This window comes from Rhinoderma darwinii, chromosome 5, assembly GCF_050947455.1.
Source record: "Rhinoderma darwinii isolate aRhiDar2 chromosome 5, aRhiDar2.hap1, whole genome shotgun sequence".
NCBI classification, from domain to species: domain Eukaryota; kingdom Metazoa; phylum Chordata; class Amphibia; order Anura; family Rhinodermatidae; genus Rhinoderma; species Rhinoderma darwinii.
The window spans coordinates 124,188,308-124,212,425 of record NC_134691.1 but is presented as its reverse complement, the minus strand read 5'-3'; the positions used below and the strand labels follow the sequence as shown (position 1 = coordinate 124,212,425).

At 42.1% G+C, this 24,118-nt stretch overlaps 1 protein-coding gene across 1 annotated transcript in view; it reads left to right on the top strand.

Moving 5' to 3' along the window:
- Positions 1–24,118, top strand: part of CD226 (CD226 molecule) — a 58,408-nt gene that overhangs the window by 20,217 nt on the left and 14,073 nt on the right. The window contains exon 3 of the mRNA XM_075828381.1: positions 11,098–11,448. Within this exon, the coding sequence (XP_075684496.1) occupies positions 11,098–11,448 (351 nt within the window). The remainder of the gene's footprint in view (positions 1–11,097; positions 11,449–24,118) is intronic.

Here is a 24,118-nt window from a genome sequence, read left to right as displayed (position 1 = left end):
TCTTAACTCAATGCATTAAATACACAGTGGCAAGAAACTGACCTTTTCAATGGATTTTTAATTTGACCTAGCTCATTTAACTCCTCTTCTGCTTTATCCCCGCTGCAACGCAGACTCGGCTCTGCTACATTTCCATTACAGAACCTTGGCTTGTCTGATAACTCTCCTAAATTACCTTCTACTATACCGCATACCTGGCTCTGCTACTTACCATAGGATTAACCACTGGACCAGCTAGAGGCACCAAAGTCCTGGGGCCAGCTGAGTATTTTGACCCTAACTGAAGTCATACGTAGTACTTTTTTTATTTTGCCATCGACTAAACCATATGAGGGCTTGTTTTTTGCAGGACCAGTTGTATTTTTTATTGACACCATTTTGGTGGTTACAATTTCGGCAATACCATATATGTATTTTTTTATAGCTTTTTTGTTTACTATTTTTACTCAATTATTGTGGAAAAAAGGGTTGTTTATTTTTTCACCTGTGGCAGACCTGGGGCCTTTGTTAGGCCCCAAGCTGCTAGGGTAACCCTTCAGCACCCCGCAATCACAGCACAGGATCGCTGATGGGCTAAAAAAAAGGACTCCCCTTCATCTGGCAAAATCCTTAGGTACTGCCGTCGTTATTGACTGCAGAATCTAAGGGGTTAAACGGCTGGAGTCAGAGTTTTTATCATCTACACTGCATTAGTATGACAGTTTGTGGGAATGATCCTTGAACCACAATGAACTATTGCAGCACAGAGAGCGGAAAAGGGTTAAATATGGATAGCTACCATTTAAAAATATGTTTGCAATAAAAACCAGATTTAAAAAATTTCATATATTTTCCGATTGAATATACTGTCACGGTAACAGGGTATGTGGACTCACCAGGCTGCTCAGTCGTAGCAATTCTATAGCAGTTCGTAACACTCGGGTGAACTAGTCCAGACAGTGGCTGTGGCTTCAGCACGGATGGAGGTTGGTGCAGCAGGTTGGGCCAGACGTGGCGGACAGTACAAGATGTGGCAGAAGACCCTGGATGTGGCAGAAGACAATGCACGTGGCAGAATACACTGGACGTGGCAAATGACAGCAGGTGCAGTAGGACACGACTCCAACACTAGTAGGCACAGGAAGAAGAGCACAGCATGGGATACAGGAACAGGTAACAGGGCACGGGTAACAACTGGAACAGGAAACACTAAGGGACCATTTGCAAGACAGACTTGGGATATACTAACAACGTTTAGGCAAGGATCAGAAAGGCTGGGGCCTTCTTATAGTCCAGGAAATCATGTGAGTTGATGATGATTGTTTACATGTGCGCGCACTGGCCCCCAGCGGACCAGAGCAGAAGTGAGCGCTGGCGTCTCCTAGGAAGGAGATGGGGACCAGCACTCACAGATCCATGGCATGCGGGCTTCAGGAGGTGAGTAAACCAGACGGCCTGCAGCCATGGACGCTACAGTATCCCCCCTCTTATGCCCCTCTTCTTGGGGCCAAAGCGAGAGAGGAATTTCTTAATGAGAGCAGGAGCACTGAGGTTCTCTTCCGGCTCCCAGGACCTGTCCTCAGGACCAAACCCTCTCCAGTCCACCAACTAGAAAGTCCCTCCTCCTACCCTTTTGCAGTCCAGGATCTCCCTCACCTCGAACACATCGGAAGAACCGCTGGGAGCAACTGTGGAACTGAAAGTCTTGCTGTAGTGGTTCAGGACCACTTGTTTCAGGAGGGACACATGAAAGGAGTTGGGGATTCTGACGGTAGGAGGAAGCCGCAGCTTATAGGAGACAGGGTTTATCTGTTGCAAAATCTCAAAAGGACCAAGGAACCTGGGAGCAAACTTGTATGAAGGCACCTTCAAACGAATGTTCCGAGAGGACAGACAGACTTTGGTACCCGGAAGATACTGAGGTGGCTCTCTTCTTTTTGTATCCGCTTTTCGCTTCATGCAATCAACTGCCATCAAAATAGAGGACCGGGTCTTTTGGCAGATTTCCAGAAAGTCCCCAAATGCAGAGTCAGCAGCGGGTACGTGAGATGTAGTCGACACTGGAAGAGGGACTCTAGGATGTTGACTGTACACAATGTAAGACGGAGTGGAAGTGGTGGACTCACTTGTGTGGTTGTTCTACGAGAACTCGGCCCATGGAAGAAGCTGTACCTAGTTATCGTGCTGTAAAGAGATGAAGTGGCGGAGATAATTCTCCATGATCTGGTTGATCCTCTCGACTTGACCATTGGACTGGGGGTGATAAGCTGAGGAAAAGTCCAATCTCACATCCAGGAGTTTATAGAGGGCTCTCCAGAACTTTGAGGTAAATTGAACCCCCCAGTCGGACACAATGTGAAGGGGCAAGCCATGCAAGCGAAAGATGTGCTGAATGAAGAGACTTGCCAGTCAGGGAGCAGAAGGTAGGCCGGTCAATGGGATAAAATGTGCCATCTTCGAAAACCGGTCCACCACCACCCAGACAGTGTTGCATCCTGTTGAGGGAGGAAGGTCTGTGACAAAGTCCATCGCAATGTGCTGCCAGCGGGCATTGGGTACAGGTAGAGGCTGAAGCAAGCCGGCAGGCTTGGAGTGAGTAACTTTGTTAGAAGCAAACACCGTGCTAGAAGAGACAAAGTCCAGAACATCTTTACGTAGCGTCGGCCACCAGAAGTGACGAGCAATCTAGTCTCGGGTTTTACGAACACCAGCATGCCCAGCCAGTTTAGAACAGTCCTCCCCGAAGGGATGTCTCTAACCTGCAAAGGATTAGCAGTGACAATGCAGGACGGGTCTATGATAGTTTGATGGGACTCCACCATGTCATCTGTCTCAAATGACCTGGACAGGGCATCGGCCCTCACATTCTTTTCAGTGGGACGGTAGTGGAGCACAAATTTGAAACGGGTGAAGAACAGTGACCACCTGGCTTGACGGGTATTTAGTCGTTGAGCGGACTGAAGATAGGTAAGGTTCTTGTGGTTGGTGTAGACCAAGATGGGGTGAGCTGCGCCCTCTAGAAGATGTCTCCACTCTTCCAGAGCCAATTTGATGGCCAGTAGCTCCCGATCCCCAATAGAGTAATTGCAGAAGAAAAAAGCCTTGAGTAATAGCCACATACTACTGCCTTTCCTTTGGAGCTCCTCTGGAACAGAAGTGCACCTGCACCAACAGAGGAAGCGTCCACCTCCAATGAGAACTGCCGAGATACGTCAGGATGATGGAGGATCGAGGCTGAAGTGAAGGCTTTCCTGAGGCTAATAAATGCGGACTCTGCCTTTGGAGTCCACACCTTGGCGGTCACACCCTTCTTGGCAAGGGTAGAGATGGGAGCCATCAGAGATGAGAAGTTTGGAATAAACTGCCGGTAGAAATTTGCGAATCCCAGGAACTGCTGTATGGCCCTCAGGCCTTGAGGACGTGGCAATTCCAGGACAGACTTTAGTTTCCCAGGATCCATCTTAAGACCTTGATCCGAGATGATGTAGCCCAGAAAGGGCAAAGATCTCTTTTCAAAGACGCACTTCTCCAACTTGGCATATAAGCGATTCTCCATTAGTAGTAGAAGAACCTGACGGACATGCCTCCGATGGGTCATCATATCTGGGGAGAAAATCAAAATATCATCGAGATAAACTACAACACACATATAGAGGAGATCTCGGAAGATATCATTGACAAATTCCTGAAAGACTGCGGGAGTGTTACACAGTCCGAGGGGCATCACTAGGTAATCGTAGTGCCCGTCACAGGTGTTAAATACCGTCTTCCATTCGTCACCCCGGCGAATCCGTATTAGGTTATAAGTCCCTCGCAGGTCTAGCTTAGAAAATTTTTTGGCTCCTCGTATGCGATCAAACAGCTCGGATATAAGTGGCAACGGGTATTTGTTCTTGACTGTGATCTGGTTGAGACCACGGTACTCAATGCAGGGTCGAAGAAATCCGTCACTCTTCTTAAAGAAGAAGAAGCCGGCCCCAGCCGGGGAGGAAGGTTTTCGTATAAAACCCCTCTCCAAATTCTCCTTGATATAGGCTGACATGGATAAAGTCTCTGGCAAGGAGAGAGGATATACCCGTCCACGTGGAAGAGAAGCATTTGGAACCAGTTCAATGGGACAGTTATAATTCCTATATGGACGCGACGTCTCAGCCTCTTTTGCTTGCAGAAGACATCTGCAAAACTGGCATACTGAGATGGTAGATCTGAGAGTGACTGAGGCAGAGGGGACATAACAGGACGAACTTGTGACAGGCAAAGGCTATGGCATCTGGAACCCCATTGAAGAAACTCTCCGGCACTCCAGTCAAGAACCGGGGTGTGTAGGCGAAGCCATGGCAGACCCAGCAGGATAGAATTGATAGCCTTAGGTAGTACAAGGAAGGCAATCTGCTCCGAGTGAAGAGCTCCGACCCGTAGTGTCAACGGCTCCGTGATGAACACAATCGGATCGGGCAATGTTAGACCATTCACAGAGGCAACAGCCAGGGGTCTCTCCAGATGAACTGTGGGTAGATGTAAACAATCCACTAGAACCTGCTGGATGAAATTAGCCGCTGCTCCGAAGTCAAGATAGGCAGAGGAGGGATGTGACGTCTCTCCGGAGACGATGGCCACAGGAATTGATAATTTGGAAGAGGTTTTAAAGTTTGGAGACGTCCCACCTAGAGTTGCCTCTCCAACCAACCCTAGGTACTGGAGTTACCCGGTTTCTGTGGGTATTAGCGCACAAAATGACCCTTAACACCTTCCCGACCGCCCACTGTCTTTTGACGTCAGGCGGTGCGGGTGCTTAGTCTACAGAGACGTCTTTTGGCGTCGCTGCAGATCAGGCTGATGAGCGCTCGTGAGAGCTTGTCCTCTAAGCAGGAGCTGTAACTAACAGCTCCTGATCTTAGAGCAGCCTCCTGAACACAGCTGGGGCCGGCAAACATTTGGACCCCAGCCGTTTAACCCTTTGATTACCGCGGTCCGTGACCACGGCATGATCAAAGGGAATTCCCCTCTTTGATTGCATCACCGGGATTCCAGTGATGTGATCAAACACTGGGGAATCCCTCTGCAGGTAGTGCACTAGGGGAAGGCAATAGTGATCTCTGGACTGAGGGTGCTGGTCTGTGGCCCCTGCTCTCCTGTCGAACCTCTTGAGTGCGCTCCCGGATTCTCATGTCAAGGTAGAAGGAAGGTCGTGGACAGCCAGTTCGTCCTTGATGTGAAAGGATAGTCTCTGCCAGAAGGTCGTCACCAGGGTACGGAAGAAGATAGCATACTCCCCTACTGTGGAACCCTCTTTCTTGAGGGTCAACAGAGTGGCTGCGGCAGAGGATGTTCAACCCAGCTCCTCGAACACGGCACAAAAGGACTGCAGGTACAAGGCTAGGTCCGAGGATACAGGTCCTGTTGCTCCAAGACTGTGTTCGCCCATGCGAGGGCCTTGCCAGCAAGAAGGGAGATGATAAATGCTAATTTGGCCTCCTCGGAGGGGAAGAGATGAGCCCGTAGCCTAAAATGAACCGTGCATTTGTTAATAAATCCTCTACATGCTCTGGGATCACCGTCATAGCTAGGAGGAAGAGGCAGAGGATCTGTGGATCCGGAACAAACAGGAGGAGCAACGGGCAGTGGCACAGCAACAGCCTCTGGAGGAAGAACTGGAGGTGGAACAGTTGATCCAGATGGACCATGATAGAATTTAAAGCCTCAAGGAGTTGATCTTTACGTGTGCGTAGGTCATGCATCTCCGTCTGTATCTTCTGGACTGCGGTCTTGGGCTGGCCAGCGGGTTCCATGGCCTGAGCATACTGTCACGGTCACAGGGTATGTGGACCCACTAGGCCGCTTCACCGTAGCGGAGAGGCAGCTGACCAGGCCTCAGTCTATACAAAAGTCTATAGCAGTTCGTAACACTCGGGTACCTGAACTAGTTCAGACAATGGCTGTGGCTTTAGCACAGATGGAGGTCGGTGCAGCAAGTTGAAAGTACAAGATGTGGCAGAAGGCACTGGATGTGGCAGAAGACACTGGACATGGCAGAAGACACTGAACGTGGCAAACGACAGCAGGTGCAGTAGGACACGACTCCAACACTAGTAGGCACAGGAACAAGAACACAGCACGGGATATAGGAACAGGTAACAGGGCACGGGTAACAATTGGAACGGGAAACACTAAGGGACCATTTGCAAGACAGACTTGGGATATACTAACAACACTCAGGCAAGGTTTAGAAGGGCTGGGGCCTTATAGTCCAGGAAATCATGTGAGTTGATGATGATCATTGTTTACATGTGTGCGCTGGCCCTTTAAGAGCGGGCACGAGCGTGCGCGCGCGCACCCTACGGGACACAACAGACCAGAGCGTAAGTGAGCACTGGCATCTCCTAGGAAGGAGATAGGGACCAGTGCTCACAGATCCATGGCTGCGGGCGTCGGGAGGTGAGTAAACCCGACGGCCTGTGGCCATGGACGCTACATATACCATTTAAAACTGGCAATTGTGGAAAACCCTAATCCAATGCAACCTATTTTATTTATGCATAAGGCAGGTTCCCTTACTTCTTACATACAACCATCCACCAACACATGTTCTTTGTCAACAAGGGCACAGTCTTGCTGTAACAGGAAAGAGCCTTCCCCCTGTGGCCACAAAGTTGGAAGCCTACATTACTATAAAATTTATTTGTATGCTGTAGCACTAACAATACCCTACACTGAACCTAGCTAAATCCCTGAAAAACAGCCCCAGACCATTTTCCAGCCCCAGACCTCCGTCACCATATTTTACAGTAGGCACTATGCATTCTAGTAGGTAGAGATCTCCTGGCATCCGACCGTCAGATAGTGAAATGTGATTCATCACTCCAGAGAACATGTTTCCACTGCTCCAGAGTCCAGTAACGGCATGCTTTACACCACTCCAGCCGAAGCTTGCCATTGATCATGGTGATCTTAGACTTATGTACATCTGCTTATGGATATCGATTTCGTGAAGCTCCCGATGCAAACTTCTTGTGCTGATGTCAATTCCAGTGTCAGTTTAGAACTCTAGTGAGAGATGCAACAGATTACATGTGATTTTTACAGTGAAGGAAATAAGTATTTGATCCCTTGCTGATTTTGTAAGTGTGCCCACTGTCAAAGACATGAACAGTCTAGAATTTTTAGGCTAGGTTAATTTTACCAGTAAGAGATAGATTATATAAAAGAAAAAACAGAAAACCACATTGTCAAACTTATATATATTTATTTGCATTGTGCACAGAGAAATAAGTATTTGATCCCCTACCAACCATTAAGAGTTCAGCCTCCTCCAGACCAGTTACACGCTCCAAATCAACTTGGTGCCTGCATTAAAGACAGCTGTCTTAAATGGTCACCTGTATAAAAGACTCCTTTCCACAGACTCAATTAATCAGTCTGACTTTAACCTCTACAACATGGGCAAGACCAAAGAGCTTTCTAAGGATGTCAGGGACAAGATCATAGACCTGCACAAGGCTGGAATGGGCTTCAAAACCATAAGTAAGACGCTTTGTGAGAAGGAGACAACTGTTGGTGCAATAGTAAGAAAATGGAAGACATACAAAATGACTGTCAATCGACATCGATCTGGGGCTCCATGCAAAATCTCACCTCGTGGGGTATCCTTGATCCTGAGGAAGGTGAGAGCTCAGCCGAAAACTACACGGGGGGAACTTGTTAATGATCTCAAGGCAGCTGGGACCACAGTCACCAAGAAAACCATTGGTAACACATTACGCCGTAATGGATTAAAATCCTGCAGTGCCCGCAAGGTCCCCCTGCTCAAGAAGGCACATGTACAGGCCCGTCTGAAGTTTGCAAATGAACATCTGGATGATTCTGAGAGTGATTGGGAGAAGGTGCTGTGGTCAGATGAGACTAAAATTGAGCTCTTTGGCATTAACTCAACTCGCCGTGTTTGGAGGAAGAGAAATGCTGCCTATGGCCCAAAGAACACTGTCCCCACTGTCAAGCATGGAGGTGGAAACATTATGTTTTGGGGGTGTTTCTCTGCTAAGGGCACAGGACTACTTCACCGCATCAATGGGAGAATGGATGGAGCCATGTACCGTCAAATCCTGAGTGACAACCTCCTTCCCTCCACCAGGACATTAAAAATGGCTCGTGGCTGGGTCTTCCAGCACGACAATGACCCGAAACATACAGCCAAGGCAACAAAGGAGTGGCTCAAAAAGAAGCACATTAAGGTCATGGAGTGGCCTAGCCAGTCTCCAGACCTTAATCCCATCGAAAACTTATGGAGGGAGCTGAAGATCCGAGTTGCCAAGCGACAGCCTAGAAATCCTAATGATTTACAGATGATCTGCAAAGAGGAGTGGGCCAAAATTCCATCTAATATGTGTGCAAACCTCATCATCAACTACAAAAAACGTCTGACTGCTGTGCTTGCCAACAAGGGTTTTGCCACCAAGTATTAAGTCTTGTTTGCCAAAGGGATCAAATACTTATTTCTCTGTGCACAACGCAAATAAATATATATAATTTTGACAATGTGAGTTTCTGTTTTTTTTTTTAAATATAATCTATCTCTCACAGGTAAAATTAGCCTAGCCTAAAAATTCTAGACTGTTCATGTCTTTGACAGTGGGCAAACTTACAAAATCAGCAAGGGATCAAATACTTATTTCCTTCACAGTATGTGCCTTCGCTCTTCAGCACATGGCGGCTCCACTCTTTAACTTTGCATGTTCTCCCGCTTCGTGACTGAGATGTAATTACTCCTAGGCACTTACAGTTGACAATAATAGTACTTAAAGTTGACTAGGCAGATTTAGTAGATCACAAATTGACTTGCGGCCAAGGGGACATCCCATGATAGTGCCATGCTTAAAGTCCCTAAGCTCTTCAGTATGACCAAATGTGGCTATATCACAGTAAATTCCGCAACTATTGGCACTTGTTGCGGAATTTGACTTCCCCCATTGAACTCAATGGGGAAATTTTGCAACAAATGCGTAGCTTTCCATAACATAAATTGACACCCTATGGACTTATCAATTCATGCACATATTTTGTGTGGAATTTGTCCACAGCATGCGGATGAGATTTAACCCGTTAGTGATCGGCCCATCGTGTTTCTACGTCGGTCACTAACGGGCCTTATTCCGATGCCATAGGCTTTTTACGTCGCGGCATCGGAATAAGTAAACAGAGCAGGGAGCTGTCATATCTCCCTGCTCTCAGCTGCCAGAGGCTCTGCCGGGTGAGATCGATATTAGTATCGATCTCACCCGTTTAACCCCTCAGATGCGGTGCACAATAGCGAGCACCGCATCTGAGTGGTTTTGGAGAGAGGGAGGGAGATCCCTCTCTCTCCCACCGACACCCGGCGATACGATCGCCGAGTGTCAGTGTCTCCAATGGCAGCCGGGGGTCTAATAAAGGCCCCCAAGTCTGCCTGGAGTGAATGCCTGCTAGATCATGCCAGAGGCATGACCTAGCAGATGCCTGTCCGTGTTAAACGGACAGGCAGTAATACACTGCAATACAAAAGTATTGCAGTGTATTATAAATGCGATCGCAGAATTGCATATTATAGTCCCCTAGTGGGACTAGTAAAAAAGTGAAAAAAAAGTTTAATAAAGTTAATTTAAAAAAAAATGTGAAAAAAAATGAAAAACCCAGCTTTTCCCCTTTTACTATTAAAAAAACAAAATAAAGTTAAAAAGTTACACATATTTGGTATCGCCGCGTCCGTAACGACCCCGACTATAAATCGATTACATTATTTAACCCGCACGGTGAACGCCGTAAAAAATTTAATAAAAAACTATGGAAAAATTGCTGTTTTCTGTGAATACTGACTTTAAAAAAATGTGATAAAAAGTGATCAAAAAGTCGCATCTACTCCAAAATGGTACCAATAAAAACTACAAGTCTTCCCGCAAAAAAAAAGCCCTCATACAACCGCATCGGCGAAAAAATAAAAACGTTACGGCTCTTCAAATATGGAGACACAAAAACAAATAATTTTGAAAAAAAAGCATTTTTACTGTGTAAAAGTATTAAAACATACAAAAACTATACAAATTTGGTATCGTTGCAATCGTAACAACCCGCTGAATAAAGTTATTGTGTTATTTATACCACACGGTAAACGGCGTAGATTTAAGACGCGAAAAAGAGTGTCGAAATTTCAGGTTTTTTTCTATATCCCCCCCAAATAAAAGTTAATAAAAGTTAATCAATAAATAATATGTCCCCCAAAATGGTGCTATTAAAAAATACAACTTGTCCCGCAAAAAATAAGACCTTATACAGAAAAATAAAAAGGTTATAGCTCTTGGAATGCGACGATGGAAAAACTTAAAAAATGGCTTGGTCATTAAGGTCTAAAATAGGCTGGTCATTAAGGGGTTAAGATGCATGAGATTTGTAAACAAATTTGGAATTTCTGCACAGAAAATCCGGTCGGAAATTCCACAGCATATCTGGCTCACGCTTCGCACGCAAGGTTCCCCCTGTCCCTTGATACAACAAACATTACAAAAAGGGTATATACATTGAGGGCTCAACGAGTAAGGGGCAAACACAAACAGATATTTTTAACAATATGAATAATTTACCCATGGAATTTAATTTCCCAACAAGCATGTACCTCAGATGTAGATACAGTAAATTATAAAACCATGGCACTTATCACTTACTATGAGTACATTTCTGACAGATGAATGATAAATGATCTGACCAATGGAGTAGATTTAATTGGTTGGAACTGGTCATTTTTAGTATTGTTAACAATTGTATAAGTATATTAATTACATCTATGGCCAACTTTACTGAGTGACTATCAATCTACAAACCACTATAAAGGGATAAACCCTAAAATGTTGGTCACTTCTAGAGCAAAATTCAGCAACCTAACACCTAGGCTATTATAACACAAATAGTTTTGTACAATTTCTTTTTTCAACTAAAAAGAGAATTCTATAAGAAAATCCTTGAGAGAAATACTGCTCCTGTTATGTTTTATTTCCATATACAAAAATATGTTGCATGATTCCATACTAAAGTGATTTTATTGAAATTTTTTAATTGTTTTTTTACATTTATACCTTTTATATTATTTCTTTGTAGATGATTTTGGACACATTATTCCCTCATCACATCAGACCTTAAAAGAGAATTCAAGCATTATATTAAACTTCCTATATACCTTATTAGGAGATGTGAACAAAGTTACTGTACAAAGATTTGCAAATGGAAAGATTGACTTTGTTGCTCATTGTGAACATTCAATGAATGGAGGAAAACTAACATACGGTTTTGATTTTATGAAGCGCAGTTTTGTGAACTGTTTAGACCTTAAAAATATTACTTTAATAATCCACCAAGCTGCCATCACTGACGAAGGACTCTATCAGTGCCATTTTTGTTCAGATGACAAGAACCAAACTATTGCAGTTAATGTGCACTTACAGACGATAGGTAAGGTCAGTCTTATTATTATTTATCTATTTTTATTCAATGTTCATTAGAATGCTAAAAAAGTATGTAAAAAACACCTATGTAAACATAGTCTGAACTTATACATCGATATCCAAAAGAAGAATGAGGTCAGCACTGCCACTAGACACATACACAAGAGGGGTAACGCTGTTGTAATGTCTAAAAAGATATCATGTATAAGAGGCAAAGTTAATGACAAAGACACGTCAAAAAATGTAAACAGATCCAACACTTGGGTCTCAGTGTAAATTAGAGACGCTGTTGACAAGGTGTCGAAGATGGAAATTTATCCAAACAAATTGCTGAAAAATTGTTACCCTAAAACCCACAAAAAATAAATTGGTGATTTTTCCCAAAATTCTACAATACATTAGAGGGGCCACCTAGGTGTCCCATAGTATTTGGAGTGAATTTGGTTACCGAACCCTTCTCCTGATACGTGGATTGGTTTTTGTGCCCCCTTTTTACAAATGTAACACTTATGATTCTCAATACAATTTTCTTTTTTTTACGGGTCTTGAGTGATTTAGTGTGGCAAGATAGGTTTAATAGTGATAATTGATGTCTGTATATTATATTATACATGGATTTCCCATGTAGCAGGGAATGTTATGCACAAAAAAATGGGACTGCGATAGGTACGCCATGGGTACGGATACTTTGAAGAAAAATATATCTATACAACATTGATCCGCTTTAGTAAATATATCAATCATTTTTAAGATTTATAGATTATATTTTTATGGTGCGGTCTAGTAAAGCTTAACAGTTTGAGAACTTCAATGCATATAATCAAGATACTGATGAAATTTACAGCAAGTTTTTGGGATATCAAGATGTAGTTCCTTGATGTTTGTATAATGGTTGCAAAGGGTGAAGTAGTAACCAAGAGTTACTACAAGCCAACTGCTACTAATTCCCTTCTACACTATAATAGTTATAACCCCCTCATGTAAAAAAAAAAAAGAAGCACTGCTGTATTGTCAAGTTTCATGACTGAATTGGATCAATAGTGATAATGTAAGTTTTAAACAGCAGGCAGATTTAAAAAAAACTACTAGATATAGAGGTTACCCTAGCAAAGATATGAATTAAACTTACGATAGAGCAGCAGTGAAGGACAGAAAATTACTTTTAAAATTCAAAGAGTTTAACATCACTGTCCTTCGCTTGATATTATTAACCCATTAGTGACCGCCCCATAGTGTTTTTACGGCGGCCACTAACGGGCTTTATTCCGATGCATAGGTCTTTTTACGACGCTGCATCGGAATAAATAAACAGAGCAGGTAGCCGTTAAATGTCCCTGCTCTAAGCTACCAGAGGTAGGGCTGGGGGCATCCCTGCTCTAATGGGTGAGATCGATATTAGTATTGATCTCACCCGTTTAACCCCTCAGATGCGGTGCTCAATAGCGAGCGCCGCATCTGAATGGTTTTGGAGAGGGAGGGAGCTCCCTCTCCGATCGGAGATCGCCGAGTGTCTGTGTCTCCGATGGCAGTCGGGGGCCTAATAAAGGCCCCCAGGTCTGCCTGTAGTGAATGCCTGCTAGGTCATGCCAGAGGCATGGCCTAGCAAATGCCTGTCCGTTTTGCACGGACAGACAAAATACACTGCAATACAGAAGTATTGCAGTGTATTATAAATGCGATCAGATGATCGCATAGTAAAGTCCCATAGTGGGACCACTAAAAAAGTAAAGAAAAAAGTTTAATAAAAAGTTTTACAAAAAAATTGTGAAGAAAAAAAAAGAAAAACCCACTTTTTCCCCTTACAAACTGCTTTATTATTAAAAAACAAAATAAAACAAAAAAGTTACACATATTTGGTATCGCCACGTCTGTAACGACCCGAACGATAAAGTTATTACATCAATTAACCCGCACGGTGAACATCATAAAAAATTTAATAAAAAACAATGCAAAAATTGCTGTTTTCTTTGAATCCTGCCTTAAAAAAATGTGATAAAAAGTGATCAGAAAGTCGCATTTACTCCAAAATGGTACCAATAAAAACTACAAGTTGTCCTGCAAAAAAAAAAAAAAGCCTTCATACAACTGCATCGGCGAAAAAATAAACAAATAATTTTGAGAAAAAAGTGTTTTTTCTGTGTAAAAGTAGTAAAACATACAAAATCGATACAAATTTAGTATCATTGCGATCACAGCAACCCGCTGAATCAATTTATTGTGTTATTTATACCACACGGTGAACGGCGTAAATTTAGGATGGAAAAAAAGTGTGGCGAAATTGCAATTTTGTTTCCATTCCCCCCAAAAAAAAGTTAATAAAAGTTAATCAATAAATTCTATGTAACCCAAAATGGTGCTATTAAAAATTACACCTTGTCCCGCAACAAACTATGGAAAAACGTAAAAAATAGCTTGGTCATTAAGGACTAAAATAGGCTGGTCATTAAAGGGGTTGTCCGAGATGTATTTTTTCAGTAAATTTAAACACACATTGCACATAATATACTTACCCGTGCAATCTTGCTTCTGTTCTCCGCTCTGGCTGTTCTTTTCTTCGGATCACATGACTTCTGACGTCACTATTTCAGGCTCCTCCACTGTCGTGTCGTATCCCGATCACATGGTCTCGCCCCAGAGAGACCTCGGATGGGATACGACACGTCACTGGTGACGTGTCGTTTCGGCGTGTGCTGGTTGATTATTGCCCGTCCAGCCTATGTAGCTTTTCACTGTGAGCGCTCCCATGACCCCAGTCAGAACGCCGTAATTTCTTGGCTCCTAAAGCTGCTGCAGGTGTCCGACATACGGGGCGCCTGTCAGCAGCGATCAGCTGCTCTTCAGCGCGCCCCCCGCGCCTGTCAGCAGCTGATCGCTGCTGACAGGCGCCCCGTATGTCGGACACCTGCAGCAGCTTTAGGAAGAGCCAGGAAATTATGGCGTTCTGACTGGTTGTCTGTGACGGCCAGGGAGTGGACCAGTCCAGTCACCTTACCGGTCATCTGACCTCACGTCAGTGACATGAGGTCAGATGACTCAGGTCACGGGACAGGTCCACTCCCGTGCTGCAGCCTTCCAGCTCTGCCTCTACTCTGTGCTCTGCTGTTACACGCCGAGAAGCAGAAGAGGACGCTCCGCCCACAGCCCGTCCTGACTTGTGAAAGCTGTCAGTAAGGAGACATGGTGAGTGTCTGTGTGTGTGTAGTGTGTATACAGTGTGTGTCTCTGTCTTTGTATGTGTATATGTTACAGTGTGTGTGTGTGTGTGTCTCTGTTTGTCTGTGTCTCTGCATGTGTTTGTCTCTTACATTATTTGTTCTCAGAGAGTTATCACTGTGTTATCTGTGATGATACATAGGACTGCAGGCAACATCTACCACATTATCTGTAATCAGAGAGTTATCATTGTGTTATCTGTGGTGTTACATAGGACTGCAGGTAACACTACTATCTGTACTCAGAGATATCACTGTGTGTTATCTGCAGTGTTACATAGGACTGCAGGTAACACAACTACATTATCTGTACTCAGAGAGTTATCAGTGTGTTATCTGGGGTGTTACATAGGACTGCAGGTAACATCTACATTACAGGGTATCATGGGTATGGTGGGTTACAAGACAGGAAACGGACAGTAAGGGATGTAAACAAACTGCAAGGGATGTAAACAAACAGAGCAGCAGTGACGATGGAAATCAAACAGAAACTGGTTAGAAGTTTAATAGGGGGTATTAGGGAAGGCAAACCAAGGCTGGGGGACACTTTTTAGATTAATTTTTTTCCTGGACCACCCCTTTAAATCTAAAAGTATAACGCTTAAATATATGGATATTTTTATGCACTTTTAACAGTTGGGTATATCAATGTAAATAGGTATTACCCACTGAATCTATATAAAAAATATTTGATATATTGAAATGTTTCCACAAAGATTTTATATATTCTTTCATGAGCATAAACTAAGCGAGCATTTGGGAGAAATTTGGTTATGAGACGTCAGTCCAGTGAAGGCCATTCTGGGAATATAAACAATTTTGATTTGCAGATACCATTTTAGTTATATTACTTACTCTTTAAAAGGTAATTTATCAATTGTTTTGCAACAATATTTTGGTGTAGAAAAGGGGGAAATTCTGGCGCACGCCTTTATTTAATTCGATTCTTTGCTTTTCAGTTTAAAGTCAGAAAATGGCACAAAAAATTGCAAAAATCTACGCCTGCTCCTAGCAGTTATACATTAAATTTTCTGGCTTTAGCACAGCCCAAGAAGTGCCACAGGCATTAAAGCCCCTCCCCGTCAGAGCTGATTAAAATACAGAGAATCAGGCTGGCTTAGCTGATAAATTGAGCCAGGCAACCAGCCCCTTCATCTACACAGAGAAGTGGGGGGTGCTCCTTGTCCCTGGAGACTGTGAAGACGTGTCACAGCTACAAAAGCAACTCCGAACTTCTGGGTCTACGTGATGGGGGCTGAAAACCTGCAAAATGCAAAATAATATAGAGCTTTACCTTTCGTCAGGCAGCCCCTTTAAGAGGCAGGCGCCTCTTAATAAATTTGGCGCATTTTGCTGATACAACACTTCAGAGTAAGACTGGAATATAAAGCACTAGTCTTAATAAATCTCCTCCTTTTGTCTTTCTTGGTGAAAACTATACTGAGACATATAGCACAGTTTCACCTTTTTCCATGCGGTCATATAAAGTCTGGCTAACTATCAAATGACACCTAAAAATGCTAAATTATTTACGTAAAGATAACACTTAAAGACCATATATAATTGCTGACAGACTTACTATGTGGTAAAATCTACCTACTAGGCGCTGAAGGTCCTGTGCTTAGAGTGGCGCTAGTGGAGGGCAGCAGCAGCAACAACTATTAAAAAAAATCCACATATATATTTTTCTATCAGTCCTTTCTTCGCCAGACATAAAAATCGGCGTCTTCCAATTATTTGCAAAAAAAATCTCAGCAAAACTATGATAAGACTGCAACGTGACTGCAGAGTTTGACCTGGACTTCAACTACTCTTTGGGATTAGTAAAGAAAGGACTGGTATCTGGCACACATTCCAAGATATAAAACCAATATCATTTATTTTATCTAGTTAAAACAAGTAAACCATTCCTGGGAAGGACACTTACGCGTTTTGAACAGGAGGTTCTTAGTCATAGCTACAGATGTAGCCATCTTTACCTTGATTTTTAACGCATTAAATAAGCAATGGTTAGATCTCTTATCTTGACTTTTTCAATGGCTTTTGTTGTGTGATGTCACACTGCAGCAAGTTATCAGAATCTGGTTAAGGATGGCTACATCTGTAGCTCCCCTATTATAATATTCCGATTTATATCAGCTGAAGGAATCACATGTGTGTGTGGGATAAATTCAATCCTACAATTCCCTCTGAGTTACATGTTTGCAGAGAGTAGTATATATTTTCATAAAGATCTGGTACTGCTTAATACTCAATAAAAGTATATTAAGTCTGATTTGCGGTTTAAACCCTTGTTAAAATGTCTATCCAATTTTAATATCCATTGGGCTTACCTATTCAATAATAGTTTAGGCCAGTCTCCTCTTTTGGACATGGAGACTCTTTCTATCGCTAGTACTCGTAAATGTTCTGTATTTCCCTGGTATATAGCCATAGAATTGTGTTTGTTAGGATATTTCTGGCCATTATATTACTTTCATCCTGCCATTTTTAGAAGCTTTACCATCTTCAGGTTCTATCTCTAATTCTCATTTTTCCCTAAATTAGTAGATCCTAACTGGGTAGAGCCTAACTGCTGTGTCTTCTATACACAGCATACATAGAGAAGAGAACATCCTTTTCTCCTATCTCTTATCTATCACATATATAGAAACATCATCAACATGGAGAACATTATTCAGCAGTAATAAGGAGTTTAGCTGTGAATCCAGCACTGTGGTGAGATAGATCACGTACTAGAAGCTGCAGAAGCGTCTCTGTGTCTTTGCATGTCTCTTTCACTGTGCTTCTGCTCCCTCCTCCCCCTCCTCTCTCCATTGACTTTTATGGGCAGCATGTAACCTTATCCCTCAGTGAGCTGAAAGTTTGTCTTGTTTTGAGAAGATGGATTTAGTGAGTGAATAGTTAGAAGGGGGTGATTGAGGAAAGGAGCCTGATAAGTGGAGAAAGAGGAATTTTGTTTAAAAAGATATATTAAAAAGTTTCTTATATTTGCTTGTACTATTAATGTATGCTACACACCAAGAGTAGCAGAAACTAGACCTCCCAAGGGCCAAAAGAATGCAAGCCTCCAGGAATCTGACTTTAAGTTCCCACAGTGACAGGCAAAATGGAAGATAGGCAGCACTCCAACATTAAATCGCTAGTGGTTTATTCACCCATATGTGCAAAGAATGCAATGTTTCAGCTGCTCAATTGTCAAGCAGTAATACACAAGTATTCTCACATATGGTCATATGACCCATTAGTTGGTCAGATGACAGTGCTAACATTGAGACATTCGCAGTGGCATGCACCAGATGACGGGTTACGGTGTGTTGTATGGATAAGCTATTATGCTGCTTGGCACGTTTTTGTCTACCATGAGGGTGAGTGATGGCGATTTACATAATACTGGCTATTTGCAGAATGCGATGACGCCTTTGTTTATATTCACTTGATTGTTGATGCTAACATGTGAAACAATGTGTTACTTGTGTAAAGCATGAAATCACATGTAGCACTAATTTATGAATGCTATTATGCATTGATAGTTTGTAATATAATTCTACAATTAGCACTATGAATCTTATTAAGATTTATGTATATATGTCAATATCAATGTATAACTCTGCCCATTGTGGGCAGTGTAAATATGTGGGAACACTTGTGTATTTATGCTTGACAATGGCTGCATTGAGCAGCTAAAATGTTGCATCCTTTGCACATGTGGGTGAATAAACCACTTTCGAATTAATTTTGGCGTACTGCCTCTTTTCCATTTTGCCCATTAATTTATGCTAAGTGTTAAAAAGTTAGTGACCATTTATCTATTTTAACTATTGAGTAAAGAGAAGTTCACTGCATTTAATGTGACACAAAATAATTCTGGGCTGCAGCTGTAATTAATGAAAACTAGAAATTTGCGCTACAGAAGTTGCAATAAGGACCCAGCCTTAAATTAACCCTTGCTCTACAAGTGGAAGTATATTTGATCTAACTTCGGAACAGCTGATCTGTGTGCTAGTGTCTGAGTTCCTAGCTACTGCGCCTGTGCCTGCTACATTCTCTGCTTTGAAGAAAATCTTACAGGCCCTGTATTTGTAAGTCTCTTTTTCCTACTGTCAGCTGCTGGCGTCAGGGTCTAATTTTTCAGTCAATCGCGGTCTCTTGAGCAACTGTAAGTACTAGATTGTGCATTTGTCTGCTTACAAAATGGGCCTAATAATGTTATTGTTTTCTTTTTTATTGATTATTTCTGTCATTTCTGTAATGAAAATCAGCATTCCTTGCACTGACTTCCTGATTAGTTTGCGGTGGGCTTCTGCATATAAATAACAGCTAATATAATGAAGCAGAGCTGCAGTGAACAACATAGCGGAAGCAACCAAAACCTGTGATTCAAAGGTTTGTCTTCAGCAGAGATAATAATAATAAAAAACTAAACAATACTCATTTAACCACAACTAGATGTCACAAGCTATTCTGACTTGATGCAGTTGGAGCACTGATATACTACTCTTGGCATAGTTACCAGCTATTTCTGGATAAACACATTCAAAGAAACTGACCTTAGTTTTCTTTGTTCCGATCAATTACGGGAAGTCTGGAGTGTGTAAGATAATGTTTCACTAGTATTTCTTTCCGATAGATTCTTGTTTTTTGTATAGTGACTTCTATTTTTACATATGTTGTAAAACAATTGGCTTGAACCCTGTTGTAAATTATCACCATACAGAAAAAAGCAGCTTTTTCATGACTATTTAGTAGGTAGTGGTGCTCAGTATTTTCAACAAATTATTTTAGTTGTGAGAAAAACATGAATTAATTCACCATTTGAAGATGAAAATGTCCTTGTAGGCATTAGTGGGCACTTCCGTTTCTCTGCATAAAACAGATCCCCTGCTCTTACAGGAGAGATTACCAGAAGATCTTTTTTTGCATGAACTTTCTTAAAGGAGTTGTCTCATGAAGTCAACCCCTTTTTAAATTGAAGCCAGCATGGTGATAATCTGATCACTGTGGATCTAGCTTCAGAATCCCCAAGTGATCAGCTAGGGGAAGTGTAGTTATACATGGCAGCAATTGAAATGAATGAATCACCATGTAATACATTAAAGGGGTTTTCCAGTTAGAAGAAATGAATGGCCTATCCTCAGGATAGGCCATCAATATCTGATCGGTGGAGGATGACTCTGGGCTCCCCCGCCGACCAGCTGTTTTGAAGGTGCTGGAAAACACCTTTAATTTACCAGGTCCATCAGAGTGAGAGCTGTTCACCACTCTGGCTAGTGGCTAGTAGAGTGTCTATATGGTACAGTAAGGGAAGGTTAATTAAATGATACAAAGTCTGGAATCTAAAAGAAAAAGATAATCAAATGCAAATACAGTATATTAGATGTTAACTTTTGCCATATGCATTATCATATATCTATATTATATAACCGAGAAGGACGTGGTATTCGAAGCTCACATAGAGCTCTGCCCACATAGAGCTCCGCTCACAGCCTAACCGCCAGTTAGCGCCGCCCACAGCCAGAAGACTGAGGAAGGAGATGTGAGTGATTAGTGGCGTAGCTATAATGCCCCCCCTCCCATACACCGTATAATGCCCCCCTCCATCCCATACACAGTGTAATGCTCCCCATCTACGTCCCATAAACAGTATAATGCCCCCATATGTACGGACCTAATAGAAAATAATAACATACATACTTACCTATCCCCATTCCCCCGGCGGGTGGAGGACCCTTCTCCTCCAGTCTGTGCGATGTGAGTGACTCGGTGTAGACAGGCGCGATGACGACACTACATCGTGCCTGCCTTCGCCGAGCCACTCACAGCACACTGAGCACAGTGCAGAGGAGGCAAAGGATCCTCCACCCGTCGTGTGAACAGGTATGTATGTTATTATTTTTCTACTTGGTCCATACATATGGGGGCATTAAACTGTGTATGGGAGGGAGGGGGGCATTAAACTGTGTATGGGAGGGAGGAATGGGGGGCATTATACTTTGTATGGGAGGGGGGCATTATACTGTGTATGGGAGGGAGGGGGCTTATACTGTGGGGGCAGCTATGGGGAGCATTATGCTGTGTGGGGGCAGCTATGGGGGCATTATACTGTGGGCAGCTATGGGGGCATTATTCTGTGTGGGCAGCTATGGGGGCATTATTCTGTGGGGGCAGCTATGGGGGGTATTATACTGTGGAGGCAGCTATGGGGGGCATTATACTGCGTGGGGGCATCTATGGGGGGCATTATACTGTGTGGGGGGCAGCTATGGGGAGCATTATACGGTGTAGGGGCAGCTATGGGGAGCATTTCTATATATTAACAGACCACTGCATTCCTTTTTCTAGCAAACCCGTGTAATAGGTTTTCTGTACTAATTTATCTATGTTTGTATTTATTACATTTTAAGATTTTAATGCTTATTTGCATTTCAAATTTAATTTGCTGATGCTTAATAGATAACATCTTACAAGCACTAAAAGAGAGAAACATAATATTTTATTTTCACACAATAATGTATTTTTAATCAAAGCCTTATTTTCCATTTCTTTTTCTTTTTTTTTTCCAATTAGATTTTTATCGAAGGTTTTGTCAATACATTCACCATAGAAAACTGAGACAAAAATCATGCGTACAAAATTTGCATAGTATTGTCAAGGTGTAGAAATAAACAGGAGGGGAGAAGGAAAGGGAAAAAGGGAAGGATAATAACAAAAATATACCGGAGTACAAAGATAAGGAAGCATACAAGTGAAAAATCAACACTGGTCAATTGTATTTCAATACCTGGCAGTTATATACAGACATATACATGCACATTCATATATACATGCTGTATATATCTATATACATATTTGGCATCCACTAACAAAGAAGACAAAATAAAGAGCACCTTCATATAAGAACCCATCTAAGTGCAGGTACAAGTGGAGGTAGGTATTTACATGGAAGCAATAGCTTAAAAGAGAGTCCATGTGAGTCACACAGATATGTCTGCTCGGAACTTGGGATATCTAGAAAAAATAGCTGTTCCACCTTACAGGAATGAAAACCAGAGTAAATTACCTCTTAGAAAGAGGGAGAAACAGGGGATTTCCAATGCCGAGCAATTACCAATGAGCAGCAAGTAGAATATGACTTATGACCACTGCAAGGTCCTTGGAGAGATGTTTCGCCTCCAATAACCATAGTGCCAATGCTGGGTTAGGTGAGATTGAGTATTTAGTCACTGTGTGTATGAAGGTAAATATTGAAACCCAGAAAGATTTGATTATCAGGCATAACCACATATAGAAATAAGTTCCTTTATAACCACAACCCCTCCAGCAGGCCTCCGGATAGGTGTTATCCATTGTTGCAAATTTAGCTACAGGTTAAGATACCAGCGGAGAAACTGTTTCTGAGCAGATTCCTAGTCACTAATTTCATGAGACACTCTTTTTTTAACCTAGGAGAGGGTATATTTCCAGTCAGCCAGAGAAACCGTCTGTTAAAATCCTGTTCCCAGGTGAGCATGTGTGGAGATTTCAAAAGAGGTTTGAAACATAGAAATTCCCCTAGAAGAACAGGAGGACAAGGAGAAAAAAAACAAATGCCAATTTAGGAAAAACAGGAGCAGTAGTATCTACAGGTAATAATGCATGTCTGATTCTAAGAAACGTATTAAAATCCATGTCAGAGATCTTAAATTTACGTTAAAGAACAGAGAAGTCAGACAAAGCTCAGTTTTCATATAAATCTATAAATCCCCGACTTTTCTAATACCCAAAGATTCCCAAGTGGACAGGTCAACCTGTGGGAGAAAAGTATTCAAAAATCTTAAAGGTAGAACCAAGATTGTCACCATGTCAGAGGAGTTTGAAGGCCATGAAGAGACAAGATATGACCATGCCTGAACTGCAATTTTAATACTTGCTATCTGCGGCAGAGAGTGTGGAGGAGGTGGAGTCAACGGGTTCAGTAGGTAAATAATAGGGGCTTTTACATGTGCTGTTTATGTGTGGAAGAGGACCACCAATGTTTAAGCTGATCTAAGATAGTGGCATAGTAATACCATTTAATATCCTGTGCTCCCATGCCACCAGAAATATATGGTTTACATATTGTGGAAAATGTAATACTATTCTGAGATCCCCCACATATATTTGTTCAAAGGGGATTGAAGTTTAGTAAGAAATTATATAGGGATAGGTACAGGTAAAGTCCTAAACAGGTATAGGATTTGTGGGAGGACCATAATTTTAAGTACTGCTATACGTCCTGCCCAAGAAATAAAAGATATACGAAAGCTAGCTAAAAGTTGAGGGATAGAGGATAATAAAGGAGAATCATTTTTTTGCAAAAGTCAGGAAGCTCGGACTAGTTAAAGAGATGACTAAGTAAGGCATGCAAGAGTCACTCTACTGAAAGGGAAAAGAAGTCCCAATAATGTTCCTAGTATGCGAATATATACCTATATTAAGAAGTAGAGATTTTGTGTTGTTGACTTTGTAATAAGAAACCTGACCAAAATCTAGCAGAAGGGTTTGGGCATAATGTAATGAGGTAACTGGACTTGCCAACGTCAAAATTACATCATCAGCATAAAGGCAGATTTTATGTTAATTTTGTCCCACAGTGACTCCTTGTATTTTAGGGGTAGATCTGACCAATTCTGCTAAAGGTTCCATTATGTGTGCAAAATTAGAGGCGACAGGGGGTCGCCCTGGTGCGTTCCATTTGTGATGCGGAAAGGACTAGAAATACCACCAGATGAAAAAATCTTCGCAGAAGGCGTCGAGTAAAGTTCCATTATAGCAGATTTAATGTGGCCTGAGAAAATCAAACTTTGTCAAAGTTACCTCAAGAAAACCCCAGTAGATGCGATCAAATGCCTTCTCTGCGTCCAAGGTGAACAACAGTGAAGGAGTTCGAGCGAGTTCTGCAGATCTAATAAGAATCAAAAATCTATTTGTGGTGTCAGGGGCCTGTCTATGGGGAACAAATCCCAAATGATCAGGAAAAAGTCAAGTCAGGTAAGATAGTGAAAAGACGGGTAGATTGGAGGAAGCAGCCCAGTGGGTCAACAAATGTGGAATGAAGGGAGAAGGCTACAGAATCTTTAATTGCGATTAGAACTCTTCTCTTCTTTTCTTTTTATATACATCTAAGCCTACAAAAACATAAGGAAGTTTAGGATGAGCACATTTCAGATGTTTATTTTGAAGGAAATTAGTTTCCAGAGCAAAGAATATATTGCAATGTCCATTAAGGGCTTCTTTCCATAACACACTACATTCACATGGGCTGTGTAATGCCTTTACATTAAGAGAGGCAATAGAGATTGGCATAATATATTATAGAAAAAAAATGCTTGGTGGCCATTACGGATCCAACAGCAGAGATAAGGATACATCATATATAGTAGATACCAGATAAAAGCAAACCGGAAAAATACGGCGTATTCAGGTATACATCAAAAAAGGAAATAA